This window comes from Myripristis murdjan, chromosome 1, assembly GCF_902150065.1.
Source record: "Myripristis murdjan chromosome 1, fMyrMur1.1, whole genome shotgun sequence".
In the NCBI taxonomy this organism is placed as follows: Eukaryota; Metazoa; Chordata; class Actinopteri; order Holocentriformes; family Holocentridae; genus Myripristis; species Myripristis murdjan.
The window spans coordinates 14,255,552-14,275,304 of record NC_043980.1 but is presented as its reverse complement, the minus strand read 5'-3'; the positions used below and the strand labels follow the sequence as shown (position 1 = coordinate 14,275,304).

Sequence of the window (19,753 nt, the reverse complement as noted above, 5' to 3'; positions counted from 1 at the left end):
CAGCTGTCAGCTCCGTTCAGAGACACAATGGGGAACAAATGCTTTATGTAAGATTTTCCATGCAGTCTTAGAGAGAGGTTTGGGACTGAGAACACGAGAACAGCAGTACAGGTACACACACAGATTTACGTTCTGCTTCACTTCTGGTCACTGCTGAGGCGAGGCAGGCACGTCCAGGCCTGAAAGAGGAATGTGAGGTAAGACGCCACACAGCTGCATCCTTCTTTCAGGTAAGCAGCACACACTGGCTATGTACAAACATGGAAAACTACGGGGAAGCAGGGGAAGTTAAGAGGAGAGGAAAAAGGTGAGGGGGGGTCCTTCTTGATCCTCTGAGAGACGAGGCGCTGTGGAGAAAGAATCAGGAGGAGAGAAAGAAAAAGAAGGAGCGGTGAGACTTTACTGACCTGATCTTTCTTGGACTTGTAAGATGAGGCAACATGAGCCAGATACTGGATGACTTTCTTTGTGTTTTCAGTCTTCCCTGCTCCTGACTCCCCTCTGTGGGGAAAAGAGCAAACATGAACAGGAGATACATAAAATGTACAATGCAGAGGGAGCTCAGATGTCAAAAGGTATACTTGCAATCTACATCATGGCAGGGTACAAAAAAAGGCCTTTTGTAGAATTAGCAAATTTAATAATAAAAAAGGTATCAATAAGCTAGAAAATGTTGAATTCTCATAATTAGAACTTGAAAAAATTAAATATGGATGGTATGATAGTGAGGTCTTAAAAGTGCAAGTTTTGGATTTTAAGTGCCAGAAGCTGTTTAAGTATTTTAAGAGAAAGGATCATTTCTGTTTTGTATTAGAGCAACACTGCACAAGAAATGATACAAGATATATATATAACAATATAAAAGCCGTCTGAATGGATGTGGGCAAAAGCATATCAGTCACTACAGAGGAACTGATACATGCATTTGCAGACCAAAATCATGGGGATGATTCAAACAGAGAAAAGTGACCTACGTGCAAAGAATGGACTGGTCCTCACGATCTGGCAGGAGACGGGGAGGAAATAGGAGATAAAAAAGGGATAATCCGGATCATAAAAAAAAGTTGACATCATTGACAAACACAGGGCACTTGAGGCACAGCTCAGTGATTAGCAGATAATAATCATGTTTGTCTTTGTTCAACTCTGGAGTTATTGTGTCATGAGGATATGTTTACACCATGTGTGCATGTTTGGGCGTGTGTGTGTGTGTTTATGTATGCATGCATGTTGTACTACTGCCAAATAATGTGTAATACCACTAAATCCAAAGTCCTACCCTGCATCATGCTCCTGTAGGAGGTGTCTGTGATGGCGTAGATGTGAGGCGGCATCTCATGCCTCTTCTTGCCCTTGTACATTTCCACAATGTCCTCCGTGTAGATGGGAAGGTACTTGTATGGATTGATCACCACACAAAACAGACCTGAGTATGTCTAGGCGAGAAACAGAGAGTACTCACATGAGCAATAATAATAACAACTTTATTTATATAGCACTTATATAGCACCCGAAAAAAAAAAAAAAATAGACAAACACGGAAAACAGTGCATAAAAAGGCCATTAACAGAAAGCCATCCTAAAAAAGTGTGTTTTTACAAAGAGATTTAAGAGATTAGACAGTGTCAGCATATCTTATCTCATCAGGTCAGTGCCAAGTCACTTTTTTAAATTGAAGTCTGTGAATGCCAGGGGTTGTTAATATCAGCACACACGTGAAAAATCATACAACCAGCCATGAAGAGAGCGGGTGTGTGAGAAGGAGGTTTTTTGTCTGTTACATGTGTGCTCATTCAAGTGCACACCAGCTGTATGTGTGTGTGACTACACGCGTGTCTGTTTCCACTCACATAGATGAGGCCAGAGTAGTATCTGTCCTTGAGGTTGTGCAGCACAGACGCCTCGTTCAGGCAGGTGAGCTCGGCCATGTCCTCCACCTTGTTGAACTTGGGCGGGTTCATCTTCTGGATGTCGTCCTTGTTCACTTTCACCTGCCATGAACAGAGCAAGGACATTTGTCAGAAATACCTCCTGGGTTGTGACTGAGCTGATTGAACAAACTCATCTGAGGATCTGGTCATAGCTGGAGCTTGAATGGTTACAGTATCTAGACCTTAGCATTATAGCCTGAAACTGCCTCTGTCTACCAGTCATAATGGCTCATGGACTTTGAAATTCAATCATGTTCATATTTTGTCAGAAAGAAATGCTTTTATACAAAGGCATAAATTAGTGAGCTGGGTTGCTACTTGCCAAGGTGGGAGGTAAAAAAAAAAAAAAAAAACAAGTTGCAGAGAAATGGAAAACGACTTTTTCAACATGTAAGTTGATTTTGCATGCCAGACAATGAATCTATTTAGCAATGCATGCCAAACAATGACCTGATTTTCTGACTAGACTTAAACTAAATTTTCAGTCAGCAAAATTATTCATGCCCCTCCCCTGACATAAAATTGCCATCTCTCCCTCATCAATCTTCCACTGGTTTTGACTTTTGAAAGATCCCACCCTGTGTAAAATCATGCCCAAATAAACTTTTTTAGCAGGAAACACATTAAATTAAGCAACAAAGAGGTTCCCAAAAATGCCATCTCACTGTGTTTTTAACAGCCAAAGCTAAAACCAACCAACACACGGCTGGTGGTTCATGTTAATTTCAAGTCTTGGTACAATGACAAATGAACAAAACAGAAACTCTTTTCGTCTTCACCTTCTTGCCAGAGTCGGCCAGCTCCACCACACACTCCTCTCCATGTTCCTCCTTGACGGAGCCGGCCTCAAAGCCCAGCTTCTCCGAGGGCACCCACACCAGCTTCTTGGTGGCCCAGTCGGCCTGGGCCAGGGGGCTGTTCACCCCACTGCGGTCCCCGTACAGGAACTTGTCTGCGTCCGTCATGGTGGCTTCAGGAGAGAGAAAAGAGAAAAAAATATTTAGGACTCATTATCAAATGCACAGGACATTTTGGAAAGCGTCTGACTGAACCTGAAGGGAAATGCAAGAAGGGCTTTTCATAGCATCAAAAGACCAAAGTCCAATGTCAATTAGGAAAATATCCACTAAAGGTCCTGCATGCAGAGCTGTGTAAAACAGCTCTGAACAGAAAACTGAGGAAAAATTAAAGGCAATGCTCGGTACAGACTTAGGACATCATGGCCAAAACACGCGACCTAAAATCCAGGTTTTTGTTTAATAATCAAGTTTAGGAGTTTAACAAAAGTCCACAGTCTTCAAAAAGTCCCTCATTTTGCATAAAGAGAAGAGTCCGTGTTGAAAAGTTGGCTGCAAAAAACATTACGTCTTGTCACAGAAATATTGTAGCTAACATGCTCCTATTTGACTGTAATAATTCTGCAGTGAAGGTAATTCAATTTGTTACACCACAGTCTGGTAATGTATGGAATTCCTGTGTCAATCCAATGAAACAGTCACTAAAGTAGAAAAAAATAAATCAACGAGCAAGGGAAAGAAGGGAAAAGAGGATGAAAATGTACAGAAACAGGATATTGGTATCCCTTTGAAAAAATAAAGAGATCATCACAGTTATTGGTCAGTTCCGGTCTTGCGGCACATTAGTTCAGCTCGTGTGTGTCTTCAGTTCATAAGAGTCACATATCCCAGAACAATTCTCCTGAAAAGACGTCCTGTTAACGGTTCACACACACATTTCATTTGCTGAGATCATCAAATATACCCTTATCTTGTCTGAAAGGTTGACCATGTGCTACCCGTTATGTGGAAATATGGTTGAACATTGCAGACAAAACATTAAGCATGTGCTTGTGGTTATTTTCTATCTTCAACTATTTATGAGGAACACACACACACACACACACACACACACACACGTTCTGCTGTGGTAATACAGACTTAGGACAGAGCTTTGGCTCCTGTGATGATACATCTAGGCGAGATGGCCAGACATATCTAGTTTTTCTTCATACTTTTCACGATTTATGGTTTTCCACTAACTAAACTACTAACCAATGGGAATCATGAGACTGGTGAACTGCACATGAAACTGCAGACATGCATGTTTTGTGTAGATAAGTGAACTGTTGGGCTTCTTTGACAAAGCACTCAGCTGCTTTTATAGTGTTATGCATGGTCAAAATCTTGATTTTACGATTGAACCATATTTTTTTGCATCTATTTAAAACTAAAAAAAAAATAAATAAATTTCAGTTTATCGCTGACTCCTGTGTGATGAATAAACGGAAACACAAAGCTGGGTTACAACCTCTCCAAATGATTTAGGGAAAAAAAAAAATTTAAACAGCACAGGATGTTTTCGACCAGACAAATATAAAAGCTTGCAACCGTGTTTTGTTTCCACTGCCGCTGGGACTATTTTATTCAGCAGAGGTTTGACTGACTACGTTTCAGGTTACAGGTGCAATATGAGAAATTCTGATAAGATAGGTTAATAATAGGGTCTTGAAAATTTTCGATATATTACAGGAACTGAAAGCAAAACATAAGTGGCTTTGGTGACCATTGTTCCACTATCAACATATATGTATCTTGCTATGTTCAGGCACAGAGAGAAGGAAAAAGTTCCAGGCACCAGACTAAAAACCGTCTGTTGATCACAGATTTATAATTTGATGCCCACATACAAAATGTGATCAAATCTGCTTTACATCATCTGAAAAACAATGCCAAGGTGCAGCCTCTGCTCTCCCACGCCAATACTGAGAAACTAATGCATGCTTTATTCACTAGTAGGCTGGACTACTATAATGCTCTACTTTCTGGTCTACAAAAAAAAAAAAAAAAAAAAAAAAAAAAAAAGCATAGACCAATTTCAGCTTCTACAAATTTCAGCTGTTTGTGTGCTGACCAGGACCAGAAGGAGAGCGCACATCACACCTGTTTTAAAGTCGCTGCACTGGCCTCCTGGTAGTTTTAGCATTGAGTTTAAGATACTTTTATTGGTCTATAAATCACAACGTGGCCTCGCTACCGGCTGCTTGCTCTTCCAACTACCAGAGAACGAGAATGTGGATATTTTTAAAAAGAAAAACTCACCTTTTTAACTCAGGCTTCAATCTGATATGTTTTATTTTGACTTTCAATTTTCCTGTCATTTCTTATTCCTAATTGTTGCTTTTTATTATACTATACTTTATTCATTTAAATGTTTTTCTTTCATTTTCTTTCATTCAATTTAAACTCGTGCTCTTTTTATGTGTTTATGTTCAGCACTTAAGAGTGGCATGTATGCTATACACATAAAGCCTGTCTGACTGATTGATTGCTCCCCCTGTAACTCCTCTCCGGGTTATTTGAGCACATAGGAGTGTGTGCCATGCTACAGCTTGTTAGTCTAATACCACATTTTAAAAGACAGGTTCTTATTTCCTAAAGGTATGCTTTCAGAGGGATTGGAGATGTTACGAAAGCATCTTCCTGTCATCAAGACGAGTGAAACTTTATTAGACCACCTTCCACCAGAACATCTGAACATCAGACTGGAACCAAATGGGAGCAAACAGAGAAAACTAGGTTACTGCCAGGCCATAGTAATAGGAGGAACACTCACAAGTCTGGGCATATAACCATCACAACCCTCCTCCACCCCCCACATCTGTACATGTTTTGGTAATTATTATGCACACAAACCCTATAAAGTATTGAAAAAGTACATCAACATAAAGATACTCTTTTTCTGAAGCAGCACAAAACTACTTTGTAGCTGTGAAGAGGTGAAACGGTTCATTAGGGCGATTAAGGAGACACAAATATTGAGGACTTGTCTGATTGCTCTGAGCTGTCAACAAGCAGATGAGACTGTAGGATTAGCCCAAAACTCAAATGTTTGGTTAGGAAAAATACACTTATTTTCAAACATCATTAACATCGCCTTTGCCACAGTATTTACAGTTAAAGGAGCACCGCTGTCAACAAAACCACATCATACCCACTCTCACCTCAGTGCTCTCTGAATTTCTTTTACTTGACCAACCTTTATTTCCCAACTGGCCTACATTCCTTCCTCACCTGCTTATTAGAGAGGGAATTCCACAAATTCCCGACTGTCTCCCATTCTTCTGCTGTACCTATTTTCCTTACCTCTCCTTTCAAGTCCTTCATTTCCACCAGAGCCATTAACTTGCTAAAAACACTCCTAATCACTCAGCTACTAGACAGTGAAAGTGGCTCCGTGTAGTTACAGTAGGGCCTCGAGCTGTCCCTTGTGTAAAGGGGCTGAAGACAGTGGAGTGATGCCTTGCTTCAGATCAGTACAGTCAGAGACACACGAAGGAATGTCGGGAACAAGTCTGGGCAGAGACAGAAATGTCATTATCTCTCCACCACACCCTGCAGAAAGGCCTTCTGAATCTAAATTCCGTTATAAAGATAAAACACCCATCTCCATTCATTCCTTTCAGCTTCCACCAACTTTAAGGGGCTGTTGTCCTACATTTCTCAGTTCTCATGGGTGATTAATAAGGAATCTACATGTATATTTTTCCAAAAAAGAAGTATGATCCTTTTCCAATTATTTAAAAAGACAGAGAGAAATGAGAATTAAAACCAAAATTGTCTGCAGGTTTTCACTGAACCAAGCAAGGCCTTTGTCCTCACAATCAAGGGAGGTGACATTTGCACAAACGTACACACACACACACTAATACACACACCGTTTGGAGGTGCCATCCCCCTTCTCAGGCACAGAGTGGACGATGCCTGGAGAGAGTGGGAGGCCAGGTGTAAGGAGAGAGAGTGTGTATGTGTGTGTGTGTTGATTCAAACAGAGGGATAAAGGGATAAGTATATAAGGTGTCATCTGTGTCTCTCTCTAAGTTCATTATGTGCTCAGACTCAGAGCAGTGGGGGAGGAGAAGGAACAAAGTTGCATTGGTTTATAATGTAGCCACCAGCAAACACCTACACACAGACACACACTCTAAAAAGGAAAAGAATGGCTTTCCTTCTTGCAGCAAGGTTTAAGAGAAACTGCAACAATCCCAAGCAGGCAGACAGGACAAAGGGCGTGACGAAGTTACAATCACCACACAGGGGGCTAAATGTAGGATTAGAATTAGGCTGCAGCAGATAAAACCATTAAACACAGAGCCTGCGCTGAAAAGTTGCAACATGTGCATGTGAGAACTTGTGACATTCAGATGCGTGTGGCTTCACTGTGAAAGCGATCCATGGGCTAACTTCCTCAGGAAGTTGCACAAACTCGCACGCTTTACACATTTTGACATTTTATGAACAAGCTGCACGACTTCAGTCTTTCAATTTCATTCATTTGTACCAATTCTTGTCCTAACTGATGCATAGCTGTACAAAGTAGAATAGATTAACACGTGTCTAACATACAGAGTAAAGTATATCAATGAGCACTAAGTGTGTGATTCCAAAGCATTTCCGGTGAGGATTTGAACCAGCATCTTATGACTGGTTTAGCCCCGTCTTCACCCGGTTAACCTTAGTGACCGTTGATTTAATTAGCAATGCCGACGGGTTCCCACTGTATGCACGGGGCTATCTAATCTGTAGCTCTCGTGCCCCATAGGTCAACTGTGCTTTCCCTGCACGTTTCTACCCATATCTCCCGTCTCCTGCTCACACCTGTTCTTGGCTGCTGGTCAATCCCTGCTTTATCCAAGCTCCCATGGCTCTTACCTAACACAGAGAACACATGGTACTGCGGTGACAAGCTCTGCCATCTGCAGCCTCTCTGCTCACAGAGCTTTAGAGGCGTGAGGGACTGATAAGGGCTGACAATGTTTTGGTACAAGTGGGGGGGTTCGTGTTTAAGGTCAAGGTATTAATTCAGGGAAACGCAAGGGTTTTTTGGAGCGTTGCAATGTGCAACCCTTGGGTTTGACTGGGGTGGATAGCAGCAATTTAGCCTCAGATGACGGCTTGTCAGGCTCGCTGGAGATGTGAAATAGGCGGAGAAAGTAGACCAGAGTCAGCTGTAGCCTTTTACGGTAAGGAGGCGGACATGTTTTTCTTGTGCATGCATAAAAAAGGTGATGTGGGGAGGATTGGGGAGGGGTAACGCGAGTTTGTGCAGCAGTTCACGGCATGTCATGAGCCCGTATAGCTGCAGATCTACCTGTGCAACTTCCTAATTTTAGGGTGACTTGGAATTAGACCAAAAAAAAACTCAAAAAGTCATTCATTCGAGAGTTGCCTAATCTGACACAAGAAAACACTAAAGTATCACCAAACCCTAAAAATTTCTACTGTATGCTTATTTGTTATCCTGAGCACTGATACATATTAGGGTGTGTGCAGTTTATGTCAGGGCAGAACTAACTTCCGAGGAACGAGTCAAGATCAATAGACAGGCAGTAAGACCAAACACTGCAGGGAACAGGTCTGATTCTCAGGAACCGACTCGAGCCATGAGAGTGAATTCCTCTGCTCAAAACACGTATTTACTTACAACAGGCCGGGCATGTTTTTCCTGTACAACACGGTGGAGCTTAGGTGTTAAATATGATAATTTACAGCTAAATAAAAGGACACTGCACTACAATGTTGCTCAGGATATTTGCATTTCAGGACAGGGATTTAGACCCTGTTTACATACCTTTGTGCTTGTGAGTTTATCCACCTTTTTAAAGCAACAACAATCTTCATGACATACATTTCTCATATTAATCTAATGATAACAACTGATATGGAGTGGAATATGAAGATTTAGGCTTGCAAGGAGAAAGCACAGATTAAAAACAAAATAAATACACAGTTTAAAGTGGAGGGATGGGGGAGTGGGACAGTAGCCATAAAGAATTAGAAGAAGTATGTCTATCAAAATGATGTGAGCAATGCAGGTTTTCCTAAATTTGTAATTATGTAAATCACGTCATTGGTTGAAAAGGTAATGAGAACACCTGGCCAGGTGTGCGATATTAGACCAAAACACAACTTTTCACCTGTTTAACTATAGACTATACCTGCTATACCTGTCATTTTTAATCACGCATCATCCCATTATTAGGATTATCAGCTGCTAGTGTCACTTTATGCTCGGGAGGAAAAAATAAATCAAAAATAAAAACCTACCTGCTTTTCAGCTGCAGGCACTGTAGGTGAGCTCGGTTCGTCCCTCTGCGTCCGTGTTTGCAACAGCAAGTCCTGCTCGACGACAGCTTCACAAAACACAGAGCCGCAAGGCAGAGTTTCCTCTCTCTCTCTCTCTTTCTCTCTCTCTTTTTCTCTCTTCGCTACTGCCGTGTCCTCCTCTCCTCTCCTCCGCTCCCTCTCCGCTCCTCCGTCCGGCGGCCCACTTGCTCACAGACGATGGACGCTCCGCTCAGTTTTATCATTCACAGGTAAGTGAAGCGCCCCGCCCCGCTGTGCTGCTTTCAGGTGCTCCTCCTGAGCTCCTCCTTTACTGTTTCCAAAGTGTAAGTGACTAACAAGAGCCCCCAGGTGCCTCTGGTCAAGTTTGTACTGAAGCGCTTGGATAAAGAGGAGAAACTTCACTTTATGCAGCTAAAAAAGGTTTTATTTAACATGTTAGTCATTAGGGCTGCAGGGCGGTGGGTGTATTTGAGTCTCAAATGTACCGCTTTTATGGGTAGTGCATATGTGTTTAATCAAATTTTTAAAATTTCCAACAGCATTTGAAGGCAACATATACACTGAACCACAGGCATGGGTTGGGCATTTGCAGTGTGATGATCACTATCAGTCACCTCACTGTGTGCAACCGTGTGTGTGTGTGTGTGTGTGTGTGTGTGTGTGTGTGTGTGTGTGTGATTTCTATGGAAAATAATTGACTCAAAAATATAATTTTCAGTGGCCAATCTAAACTTTAGATGTCCTGGCAGACATATTGTGTGCTGTCAGTGACACAACAAAAAATGTAGTCTACTTTCAGTGTCCAACATATATTTTGAAGGAATGGACTTGTCTTGGCTATTTTGACCATAATTTGTGAACTGAAAAATAAATAATTAAATAAATAAATAAAAATACACAAAAAACACAAACAAAAAACAATTTGGTCTCTTGTGTCCACAGTCCATTTTTTTAAGATGATACCTTATAAGAGAAGATTGGAAATTAGGTTAGAGACATTGTCAGGGTGTTATGAGAGAGGTAGAGGGTAGCGTCTAGTTAGATGGAGGATGTGTGTGTGTGTGTGTGTGTGTGTGGTTCAGGAATGCAGAGCCTGCAGCTCCTGTGAAGGAGAGGTAAAGGGGAGCAGGGTGTGGCTCTGCTGATGTGTCCATGAAAAGAAATTAATTTACACCAAGATACTAACTAAAAAAAAAAAAAGAAAAAAAAATACAAAGCCTCAGCATAAAGGAGAGGATTATTTGTTTTTTTGTTTTTTTGTTTTGGACAAGTTATTTAAAGTTATTGTATGAGATAGAGATCCAGTGTGGACAATATAGTCTTTCATTATGTGCATATTTGTGGTATATTCTCTTTTTTATTATTATTTTGTCCTCATTGTAAGTGCACTAGAAATTGAGGAATACAGTTTCAAAAAAAAAAAAGAAAAAAGAAAAAAAAAGGATGTGGACAATTGGGGGCGACATAGAAAAAGCCATGACTGCAGGCTACTAGAGCACACATGCTCACAGTGAGTCCACTGGTAGGTGAAACGTCTGCCTGAAACTTTCTCTCCCATCCACCAATGAGAGTTTTCATGAATTTCCTACCATATACGGTAAGAGAGAGAAAGAGAGAGAGAGAGAGAGAGAGAGAGAGAGAGAGAAACAGAGAGAGAGAGAGGGGCGTGGTCCATTGTTTTGTTTTTGCCGTGGTGTAAAGTTACTTTTCTAACCCTGTCATTACCTGAAGCCCTCCTCCTCCTCTTTCTCCTCCTCCTCTTTTCCTCCAATCTGCCGCACATCAAAGATGGGCTGATAGAGACGTGGGGGCAGCGTGTTGCAGCAGGACTGAAGTGAGTCAGGAGAACACAGAGACAGATACCCGCAGTATGATAAGGACTGATAGATCGACTGCCTTTTGTGGTGGCGAAACAAAGCTCAAACAATCACACGGCAGAACTCCTCAAAGATTACTGCTCAGCTGCTGATTTCACCCTGCTGTCACCTGCCTCAGACAAGTAACAATTCATCAATGAAAAAAAAAAAAACACATTTGTTGGACATGAGCCTGAACAGTCAGGTTTCACCCTCCCCCCTTCCTGAACACCTCCTGAATCTGGATCCACACACATCCTAGACCTGCAAATAACAATATTAATAGTAAAATATCAATTAATTGAGCATGAGCTTTTTGCCATTATGGCTTTCAATAAACTGCCTCACTGACTTCTTGGACTATTTTTCCTGTTATTTCTTTCGTACATCTCATGTAGGCCTCCCAACGATTCACCAATAAAAATAAATGCTCTAAATACAACTAAATATTCTTGAGATGGAGTTCTTTTTTGCACGAGCCACATCTCGGTCGTCTCTCAGGTTAAAAACCCTCCTCTGACTCATCAGCTTCTGCTTGCAGGTATCTCCCTCTCTGTGAGTGGTATGGATTTAATGAGGGAAATCAATAAGCCTCAGGGGTCGTGGCTCTCACCTGGAATCACGTCATCGCGTGCCTCATGGGAAGAGTACATGTTCCTTATGGTTTGCACTTTTGTGCCGAGTTATTTACTCTAGTTACTGCAATGAAGTAGCTTATTGTGCAATGTGAAGCAATGAGTGTTTTTTAAGTCAGTAATTTTACTTTTGCCTTCATGGTTTTACTCAAGTATTGTACTTAGCTACATTTTAATTCACATTCATGTCACACAGCCCATTATTTATTCATTTATTCATAGATATTTTGCTGTTGCTGTTGTTCTTCTTTTTCTTCTTCCTCTTTGCCTTCTTTTTCTTCGTCTTCTCATTATCATGGTTATTATTATTGTTACCACTGGCTCTCCATAAGCATCAGAAACTGGATAGTTGTAAAGAAGCCAATGGTGGAGCGACCTGACTTTCCTTTGTGCACTTTTTTTGTATTTTCTAAAGGAAGCCCTGTGCTCTCGTCTCATTGGAATTACACAGACAACAAAAATGACATGTAGCACTCTTTTATCTTCTAAAAAGTAACAGTAACCTCTACTCCAACTTCATTTTGAGATATTCTAACACTGTTTCCAACCCTGATTCTGGGTATGTTTTTTCCACTATGTAATTTTGTTCTTCATTGTTTCCATGTTCAGACTGTAAAAGCAAATTTCTCTATTCTCCTCTCCAAACTCTCACCTGACACTTTACTCAATCTTCATGCTGTTAGTCCGCTGCCACCGCAGGGCACAGCCTACTCTTGCACCATTTATTGGATGTTGCAACTTCCTCTAGATCACTTCAGGATAGCGAAAAACACTTTCATACACCTCACAGTGGTCCCAGTACACACTGACCATCAGTTTTGCTCCATGCACACACCTCCTGTATACTGCAGTCACTGAAACACCCACCGAACTAGAAAACAGCACTTTAAGTTACTTCACATGCTTAAATGTGTGCGGCAGTTGTGCAAACTTCCAGCTTACAGAACCAGAGAGAAGCTGTCATGTCTCGTCTTGTCATGCAGGCAGCCGCAAACTTGCTAGGAAACTTCAGTGAGGGGGAGAGAGTGGAGGCCGCAGAGGGAAGCAAAAACGGAGAGGTGTAGTTGTTGCATGGAAGTTTATCATGGCATGTTTTTCGGGACATCCATGTTTTGGACAGAGAAAGAGAGAGAGAGAGGGACGAGAAGGGTCTTATTATGCTTATTATGAGAAGAAGGCTTTAGATTTATTCATTAATCTAAAGTTTCAGTGACTTAAAGCTGCTCCAAAAACAGGCTCATCAGACACAAAAACAGCAATTGTCCTAATTCACCCCACGTTACACCTGCAGCCGCGATTGGTTCTCATGGCTTTTTTTTTTCTTTTTCTTTTTTTTGTTTGCTGAGGCATGCTGTTCTGCTGTGTGTGTGTGTGTGTGTGTGTGTGTGTGTGTGGTAATGGCATGTAGTGTCATTGTTGTCTGAGGTCATCTCCCTCTTGCTGGCTGCGAAGCCACTGTTGCCAAATGAAGAGTGCACCCTGCTGTGGACAAGGCTGGATACTACAAGCTGAGGTGTAGTGGTTGAGTAATGGAGATGCTTTGAAAGGTGTCTTTGCATTTTGCTAAATATTCTGAGCATGTAGACAAGATAAAGTCATTTTTTCAGGGTAAGCTGTTTGTGTAGCTTAATCAAAAAATGCTGAAATATTCTCAAAGTAGAAAAAAATAGAGAAAAATGTCTACAAAACAATTATGAAAGTCCATTATGAAAATAGAAATTTTTAACAACCCAAAGCTACTTGTCTTGCTTGTTACTATGGTCTAACATTTCATATTCAGATTTTTTTTTTTTTTTTTTTTTAGCTTTACATTATTTTGTCATTTCCAAGATATGTTTTATTAGTTTATTAGTATTTATTAGTTCCCAGTAGAGGGAAAACATCTGCGCCTTGTGATGCCAGTCTGCTATGTTGGAGTTTTGGCTCCTGGTGGTAAACCACAGAAAAACAAGGCAGAGCCCGCACACAACCAAGAAAAAAAACCTCACAAAGACTGATTTCAAAAACCAAAATCTGTTGGGGTTTGTTGTCCAAAACACAACAAACCCATATTTTTTTCCCAGCATTTAAACAAAGCACAAACACAAACCATTGACCAGTTCACGATATCTTTGCTCTGCAATGTGACTGAATAAGTAATCGGGCCAGTGTAGATGCAAGTGAGTAGATGCAATCTGATTCTGGATGAAGCTTTTAGGTGAATTTTTTTTGGAAAGCTGGAAGGATCCGTTAACTTCTGATGGGTGTTGAGTTACAAAGGTCTCTACAGCAGGATGTTTATGTTGTTTTACACTGACCCTGTGACAGAAACCACAGCGATCCCACTTTATACAGCTATCTGTAGGTGTCTTTTTCAGTGTGCAGGCTCAGCCACAGTGTAGCACTGACCAAGTCTACTAAAGACAAAACACATGATGAAATGTGAGGGCATGTCCTTGTTGCACTGAATTTAATTTCTATACACACACAAACGCATACACTACCAGTCAAAAGTTTGGACACACCTTCCCATTTAATATTTTTTCTTTATTTTCATGACTGTTTACATTGTAGATTCTCACTAAAGGCATCAAACTATAAATGAACACATATGGAATTATGTAGTGAACAAAAAAGTGTGAAATAACTCAAAACATGTTTTCTATTTCAGATTCTTCAAAATAGCCACCCTTTGCTTTGATTACTGCTTTGCACACTCTTGGCATTCTCTCGATAAGCTTCATGAGAAAGTCACCTGAAATGGTTTTCCAACAGTCTTGAAGGAGTTCCCAGAGGTGTTTAGCACTTGTTGGCCCCTTTGCCTTCACTCTGCGGTCCAGCTCACCCCAAACCATCTGGATTGGGTTCAGGTCCGGTGACTGTGGAGGCCAGGTCATCTGCCGCAGCACTCCATCACTCTCCTTCTTGGTCAAATAGCCCTTACACAGCCTGGAGGTGTGTTTGGGCTCATTGTCCTGTTGAAAAATAAATGATCGTCCAACTAAACGCAAACCGGATGGGATGGCATGTCGCTGCAGCATGCTGTGGTAGCCATGCTGGTTCAGTGTGCCTTCAATTTTGAATAAATCCCCAATAGTGTCACCAGCAAAACACCCCCACACCATCACACCTCCTCCTCCATGCTTCACAGTGGGAACCAGGCATGTGGAATCCATCCGTTCACCTTTTCTGCATCTCACAAAGACACGACGGGTGGAACCAAAGATCTCAAATTTGGACTCATCAGACCAAAGCACAGATTTCCACTGTTCTGATGTCAATTCTTTGTGTTTCTTGGCCCAAACAAATCTCTTCTGCTTGTTTCTTAGCAGCTATTTGACCATAAAGGCCTGATTGGCGCAGTCTCCTCTGCACAGTTGATGTAGAGATGTGTCTGCCACTAGAACTCTGTGTGGCATTTATCTGGTCTCTGATCTGAGCTGCTGTTAACTTGCGATTTCTGAGGCTGGTGACACGGATGAACTTGTCCTCAGCAGCAGAGGTGACTCTTGGTCTTCCTTTCCTGGGGCGGTCGTGATGTGAGCCAGTTTTGTTGTAGCGCTTGATGGTTTTTGCGACTCCACTTGGGGACACATTTAAAGTTTTTGCAATTTTCCGGACTGACTGACCTTCAGTTCTCAAAGTAATGATGGCCACTCATTTTTCTTTAGTTAGCTGATTGGTTCTTGCCATAATATGAATTCTAACAGTTGTCAAATAGGGCTGTCAGCTGTGTACCAACCTGACTTCTGCACAACTGATGGTCCCAACCCCATTAAGAAGGCAATTCCACAAATGAACCCTGACAAGGCACACATGTGAAGTGAAAATCATTTCAGGTGACTACATCATGAAGTTCATTGAGAGAAGGCCAAGGGTGAATGGCATCTTCCAAAAGACAGACAATCTGAAATACCCTATAGGATGGAAGGTCCTTTTCTCCTTTTTGGTGTATAAAAAATTACTTTTAAAGCACTGGAAGGATACACAGGCCCCATCACTACAAGAATGGAAGGGATTAATGAAGTATTATTTAAACATAGAAAAATCAATGTATGAAGACCGGAACAAAAGGCAACAATTTAGTAAGGTATGGCAGGACATCTATGAAGCCTTGTAAACATATCGGGTAAGACTGAATTTGACGGCTAAAGAATGGGAACCAAGTGTGTGTGGAAGTATGTGTGTTATTGTTTGTATGTGTGTAACTGTTTATGTGTGTCTGGGGAAGGGTGAATGGTATACGTGTAGGTGTGGAATTGAATGGTATGTGGATGAGTGGAAGTGTGGAGAGTATAGGAAGGTACTTACTTCATGTGGGTAAATGTGTGGGTGTATGTGTAAAGGCATGAGTATGAGGGTGAGTGTGAGTCTGATCTAAGATCCTGTAAAGTAGAGGAATACTGTTACTGGTAGGAATTTTATTGTGTTCTGAGTACAAATGTATATAGTATGCTGGTAATTGTATTATCTCTCGATGAAAGCAATAAAAATAATTATAAAAAAAAAAAAAAGAGAGAGAAGGCCAAGGGTTTGCAGCGCTGTCAACAGGATCTGGCATCAGGACACTGGGAGTTAATACCCGTTTCTCAGATAGTACTGGGCCCTGGCGGAGACATCATTGGCGTAGTCCCCTCCAGTAGTACCAACATCCATTCCTTCATAGGTCCTCACATTCGATGCGCCCATATTGTAGGCAGCCAGCGCCCCTGGAGCAGGGAGACAATAGTTTGCTGTTATCTCAAACCATTTCATGCCCTTCATCTTCAATCCATGCAGAGTTAGCTGGCATAAATAATTCATGGTGATCACCCTGGTTCTAAAACCAAACTCTATACATGTGATACATACATTTGTTGAATGAAAACTGCTTTTTGTTGTGCTGCACCAATTTATTTGCTCATTACCATTTCTGCATCATTCCATTTCTGCTTATCTAAGTAGACCTGTTTAACTCATTTCCTCAGTATAATTGACCATAAGCAACTAGAAAAGTGCTCATTTGATCTCTCTGCCATTTTGATGGGGAGAAAAAAGAAAAAAGCATTCCTATTTTGGCTGTGAGGTGCTGTCTTACTGGGCAGACTCCAACTCCAATGCAATAGTAGGCTTTTTTTTTTAAAAAAAAATTACAAAACAATGTTTCAAAATGTTGCCTTTTTTAGGATAAAAGAACCCCAAAGAAATCCCTTAACCCCTATTGTAGCACACTTGTAAAAGGGCGACGCTTACAAGGGCGTTGTAGTTGAGATGATTTTACTCTCCATCTGTCAATGATAACATTACAGAGGACACGCACATTTCAGCATGGGTTTACAACGGCATGCTCAACTCATCTCTCCATATCAATAACACTAGAAGAGCGTGAACACAACAGAGGCATTCGTCATTATAACAGTAGCTTAGCTCACAGCTATCATTAGCTAGACACAATCACAGATCAAATGATACAACGGGGAATCAAAATAAAACATAGGTGACCTTCATATATACACAGTGCTACGGCACTAAATAAAGGAAAGGGGCAGACCAGAGGGCTGTACTACGAAGGAGGCTCAACATAGCCAGGCTTTGTGTTCACTATCAGGCTCAACAAAACCTAAAGCTCCAACCAAATTTAAGTGGTATCACGACGGTGGTTATCATCAAGGTCTGTTAAGTCCGGCTGTCAGCTTTGTGCTCTGTGCGCGTTCACAGAAAAGGGGGCGTTTTGGTGTCATATGATTCTACTTCCGCGAAAAATGGACCGTTCACGGGCTGCATATTAGGGTTGGGAATCTCTGGCATGAGGCCGATTCGATACATATCTAGATACACGGGTTACAATTCGATTAAAAAATGATATATTTTTAATACAGAACAATTTGATACGATTCGATACAGTTTAAGAACGATACGATTCGATGCGGTTTAAGAACGATACGATTCAATACAGTGTAATAACAATACGATAGTTAACATTTGTTGATGTAGACCGGGCATCACCAAATGGTGGACCGTGGTCCGGGCATGGAACCAGTGGCGGTTCTGTCCGGACCCGTGACAACAAGAGAGCACTTTTTACTTCAGATCTTTTGTAGCACAGAGGAAATATGCTTCTCAAGCACTCAGTATTTAGTGATAGTGTATGTTTATGAGTTGTAACACATAATAAATTATCTTGAAGGAGTAGATGTTTACCAGTAAGTTTGACTCCAATAATTTAACATGTTAAATAATTTAACGATATGTTAAATTATTATTTGTTTTAAAAATGTAAATTACTTATCAAACAGACCTAACAATTCAATTACCAATGAATGAGCAGGAGTATGCCTGTGATAACATAGATTGAATATGAAAAAAGCCAAAGTGATACCTCTTCTCTGAATAGACAAGCTAAGACAGTGTGCTTCTGTTAGCCAGGGAAAATATAGCAGAGTGGCAACTCTTCACTTTATTACACAATCTATGTCAATGCGCTGCTGTAGCTGTTTGGACTCAAATGGGCCGGTGCAGTTGTTGTAAATTTTTTTCTTGGTGGTGCAGGTGCAGGTGAAACGACTGGAGGGGTTGTGCCACCCAGATTTGACCTCACAGGGTGCCAACCAGCTCCGCGCTGCGCCCTTCTCAGCGCAGACTGGTGTGCCCTCGCATCCCGCGATCACATACACAATGAATGGCTGTGGTGGCCGAGGTCTGCGCTGAGCACGCGCTATGTGAAAGCCCCTTAACGTTATGGACCATGCGGGAGAGTCCCTTTCGTGAGCTCTCGCGTTGTTTAGAGATTAAAACTGTAAAGCCTCAGGCAACCGATTCATAGTCTCGCGATATCCGATCCACAACTCTACAATCGATTCATCTAAGGATTCATGGCTGATTCGTATCGATTGAGGAGTCTGCTACCGATACAGCCGTATCTCTCGCCTGTAAAATCGGTTATCCGGTTTTCGTTCCCAACCCTTCTGGATATTTCACGCAAGAGGAGCGTGTCGCAGCTTGTCCTCATGGAAAGTTATGAAAATTTTAAAAAATAAAATTAATGCTAAGAGGAACACTGTGGCCGCAAATAAGGCGAGAGAAGAGTGCTGGCGACTAATTTCAAGGAAAGCACAAAGGTTGGGGATTCTGTCACTGTTATAGCCAGTTTAAATAATTGCTGCAATATTCATTCAGTATTATGAATTTTAGTTTAGACATATGTAACTTCAGTAGCTTTATGGGAGTGTTGCCTAGGAATTGGAGGTAAAGCCTGAGGTTAACTGGTGACTGAAGGTGTGTGTGGGTGAGTCTAGCAGTGTCGGTTGGTTACCATGGTTACATGACAATTTTGACCACTATTTACGCTGCTTAGAGCTACTTCTCAGTAGTTTCAGATAGTTGTTCGTTACATTTGAAGTTTAACTAGAATTATGGAGCCATTTCTGTTGATGTTTGTTTGCTCCTTTTTTTGTTAAATCTTTTTTTCTAAATCGGAATAAGTGGCGTTCAGAGTGCGTTTGAATCACCACGGGCTGCTCCCGTCCAATCATCACCTTCGGATGCCATGACAGTCACCGTTATAATATAAAGGGTTTCTTTTAAAAAAGTAGGCTACTATAACAAAGTCTGTGATACAACGGAATATTTCTAACAAACGTGAAGTCTGTGCACCACTAATAGTATACCTGCATTGTGTATATGTGCCACCAATCACCGGACAAAAATTAGGCTATTGTGATTTCACCTGGGTGAGATAGCGCCGCTTTCATAGCCGGGCGGGGTTAAACTTAGCTCATGACCTGGTCGGGAACAGGTTATGAGTTAAGCATAAGTTACCATGGTGATCTAGCCGGGTTAAAAGAGAGCCACCTTCGTGATACAGGAAAGCCTGGCTTTAGACTCAACATACTTCGCCAACCCACTAAACCTGCTTCGTAGTACACCCCTCGGGGCAGCTAGCTAATAACAGTTAGCTTACTCACGTAATCAAAATGAATAGTATATTCCCTTCGTGGGTCTTTCTAATATGTCTCGCTATCGCACTTACACATACTATTTCACATACACACATTTCCATAAGCCTAAACAGCCTGCTTACCTGTCAATGATAACATTACAGAGGACACACACATTTCAGCGTGGGTTTACAACGGCATGCTAAACTCATCTGGCGATTACAGCCGAATCATGCCGCCGAGCCAAGTACGGCGTCAGAACCGGATGACATTCTAATCTCAGCGCGCCCTCTTGTGGTAAGAAGTGGTATC

General features: G+C 41.4%; 2 protein-coding genes and 2 long non-coding RNA genes across 5 annotated transcripts in view; 2 read left to right on the top strand and 2 right to left on the bottom strand.

Moving 5' to 3' along the window:
* LOC115355296 (myosin-9-like) overlaps window positions 1-9,271 on the bottom strand; it is a 30,386-nt gene extending 21,115 nt beyond the window's left edge. For both annotated transcript variants that reach the window (XM_030046080.1, XM_030046153.1), the window contains exons 1-6: window positions 9,035-9,271; window positions 2,711-2,901; window positions 1,851-1,991; window positions 1,280-1,436; window positions 975-1,002; window positions 408-501 (exon numbers count right to left, since the gene is read on the bottom strand). In XM_030046080.1, coding sequence (XP_029901940.1) covers window positions 408-501; window positions 975-1,002; window positions 1,280-1,436; window positions 1,851-1,991; window positions 2,711-2,896 — 606 coding nt within the window. In that variant the 5' untranslated portion in view covers window positions 2,897-2,901; window positions 9,035-9,271. The remainder of the gene's footprint in view (window positions 1-407; window positions 502-974; window positions 1,003-1,279; window positions 1,437-1,850; window positions 1,992-2,710; window positions 2,902-9,034) is intronic.
* LOC115355959 (uncharacterized) overlaps window positions 7,705-19,753 on the top strand; it is a 21,958-nt gene continuing 9,909 nt past the window's right edge. Inside the window, exon 1 of the long non-coding RNA XR_003927932.1 lies at window positions 7,705-7,950. This is a non-coding gene — a long non-coding RNA (uncharacterized LOC115355959). The remainder of the gene's footprint in view (window positions 7,951-19,753) is intronic.
* Window positions 10,502-19,753, top strand: part of LOC115355902 (uncharacterized) — a 9,774-nt gene continuing 522 nt past the window's right edge. The window contains exon 1 of the long non-coding RNA XR_003927925.1: window positions 10,502-12,604. This is a non-coding gene — a long non-coding RNA (uncharacterized LOC115355902). The remainder of the gene's footprint in view (window positions 12,605-19,753) is intronic.
* The window catches only part of LOC115355817 (lysozyme g-like), a 5,913-nt gene continuing 1,510 nt past the window's right edge, over window positions 15,351-19,753 (bottom strand). The window contains exon 5 of the mRNA XM_030046755.1: window positions 15,351-16,234. Within this exon, the coding sequence (XP_029902615.1) occupies window positions 16,101-16,234 (134 nt within the window). The 3' untranslated portion in view covers window positions 15,351-16,100. The remainder of the gene's footprint in view (window positions 16,235-19,753) is intronic.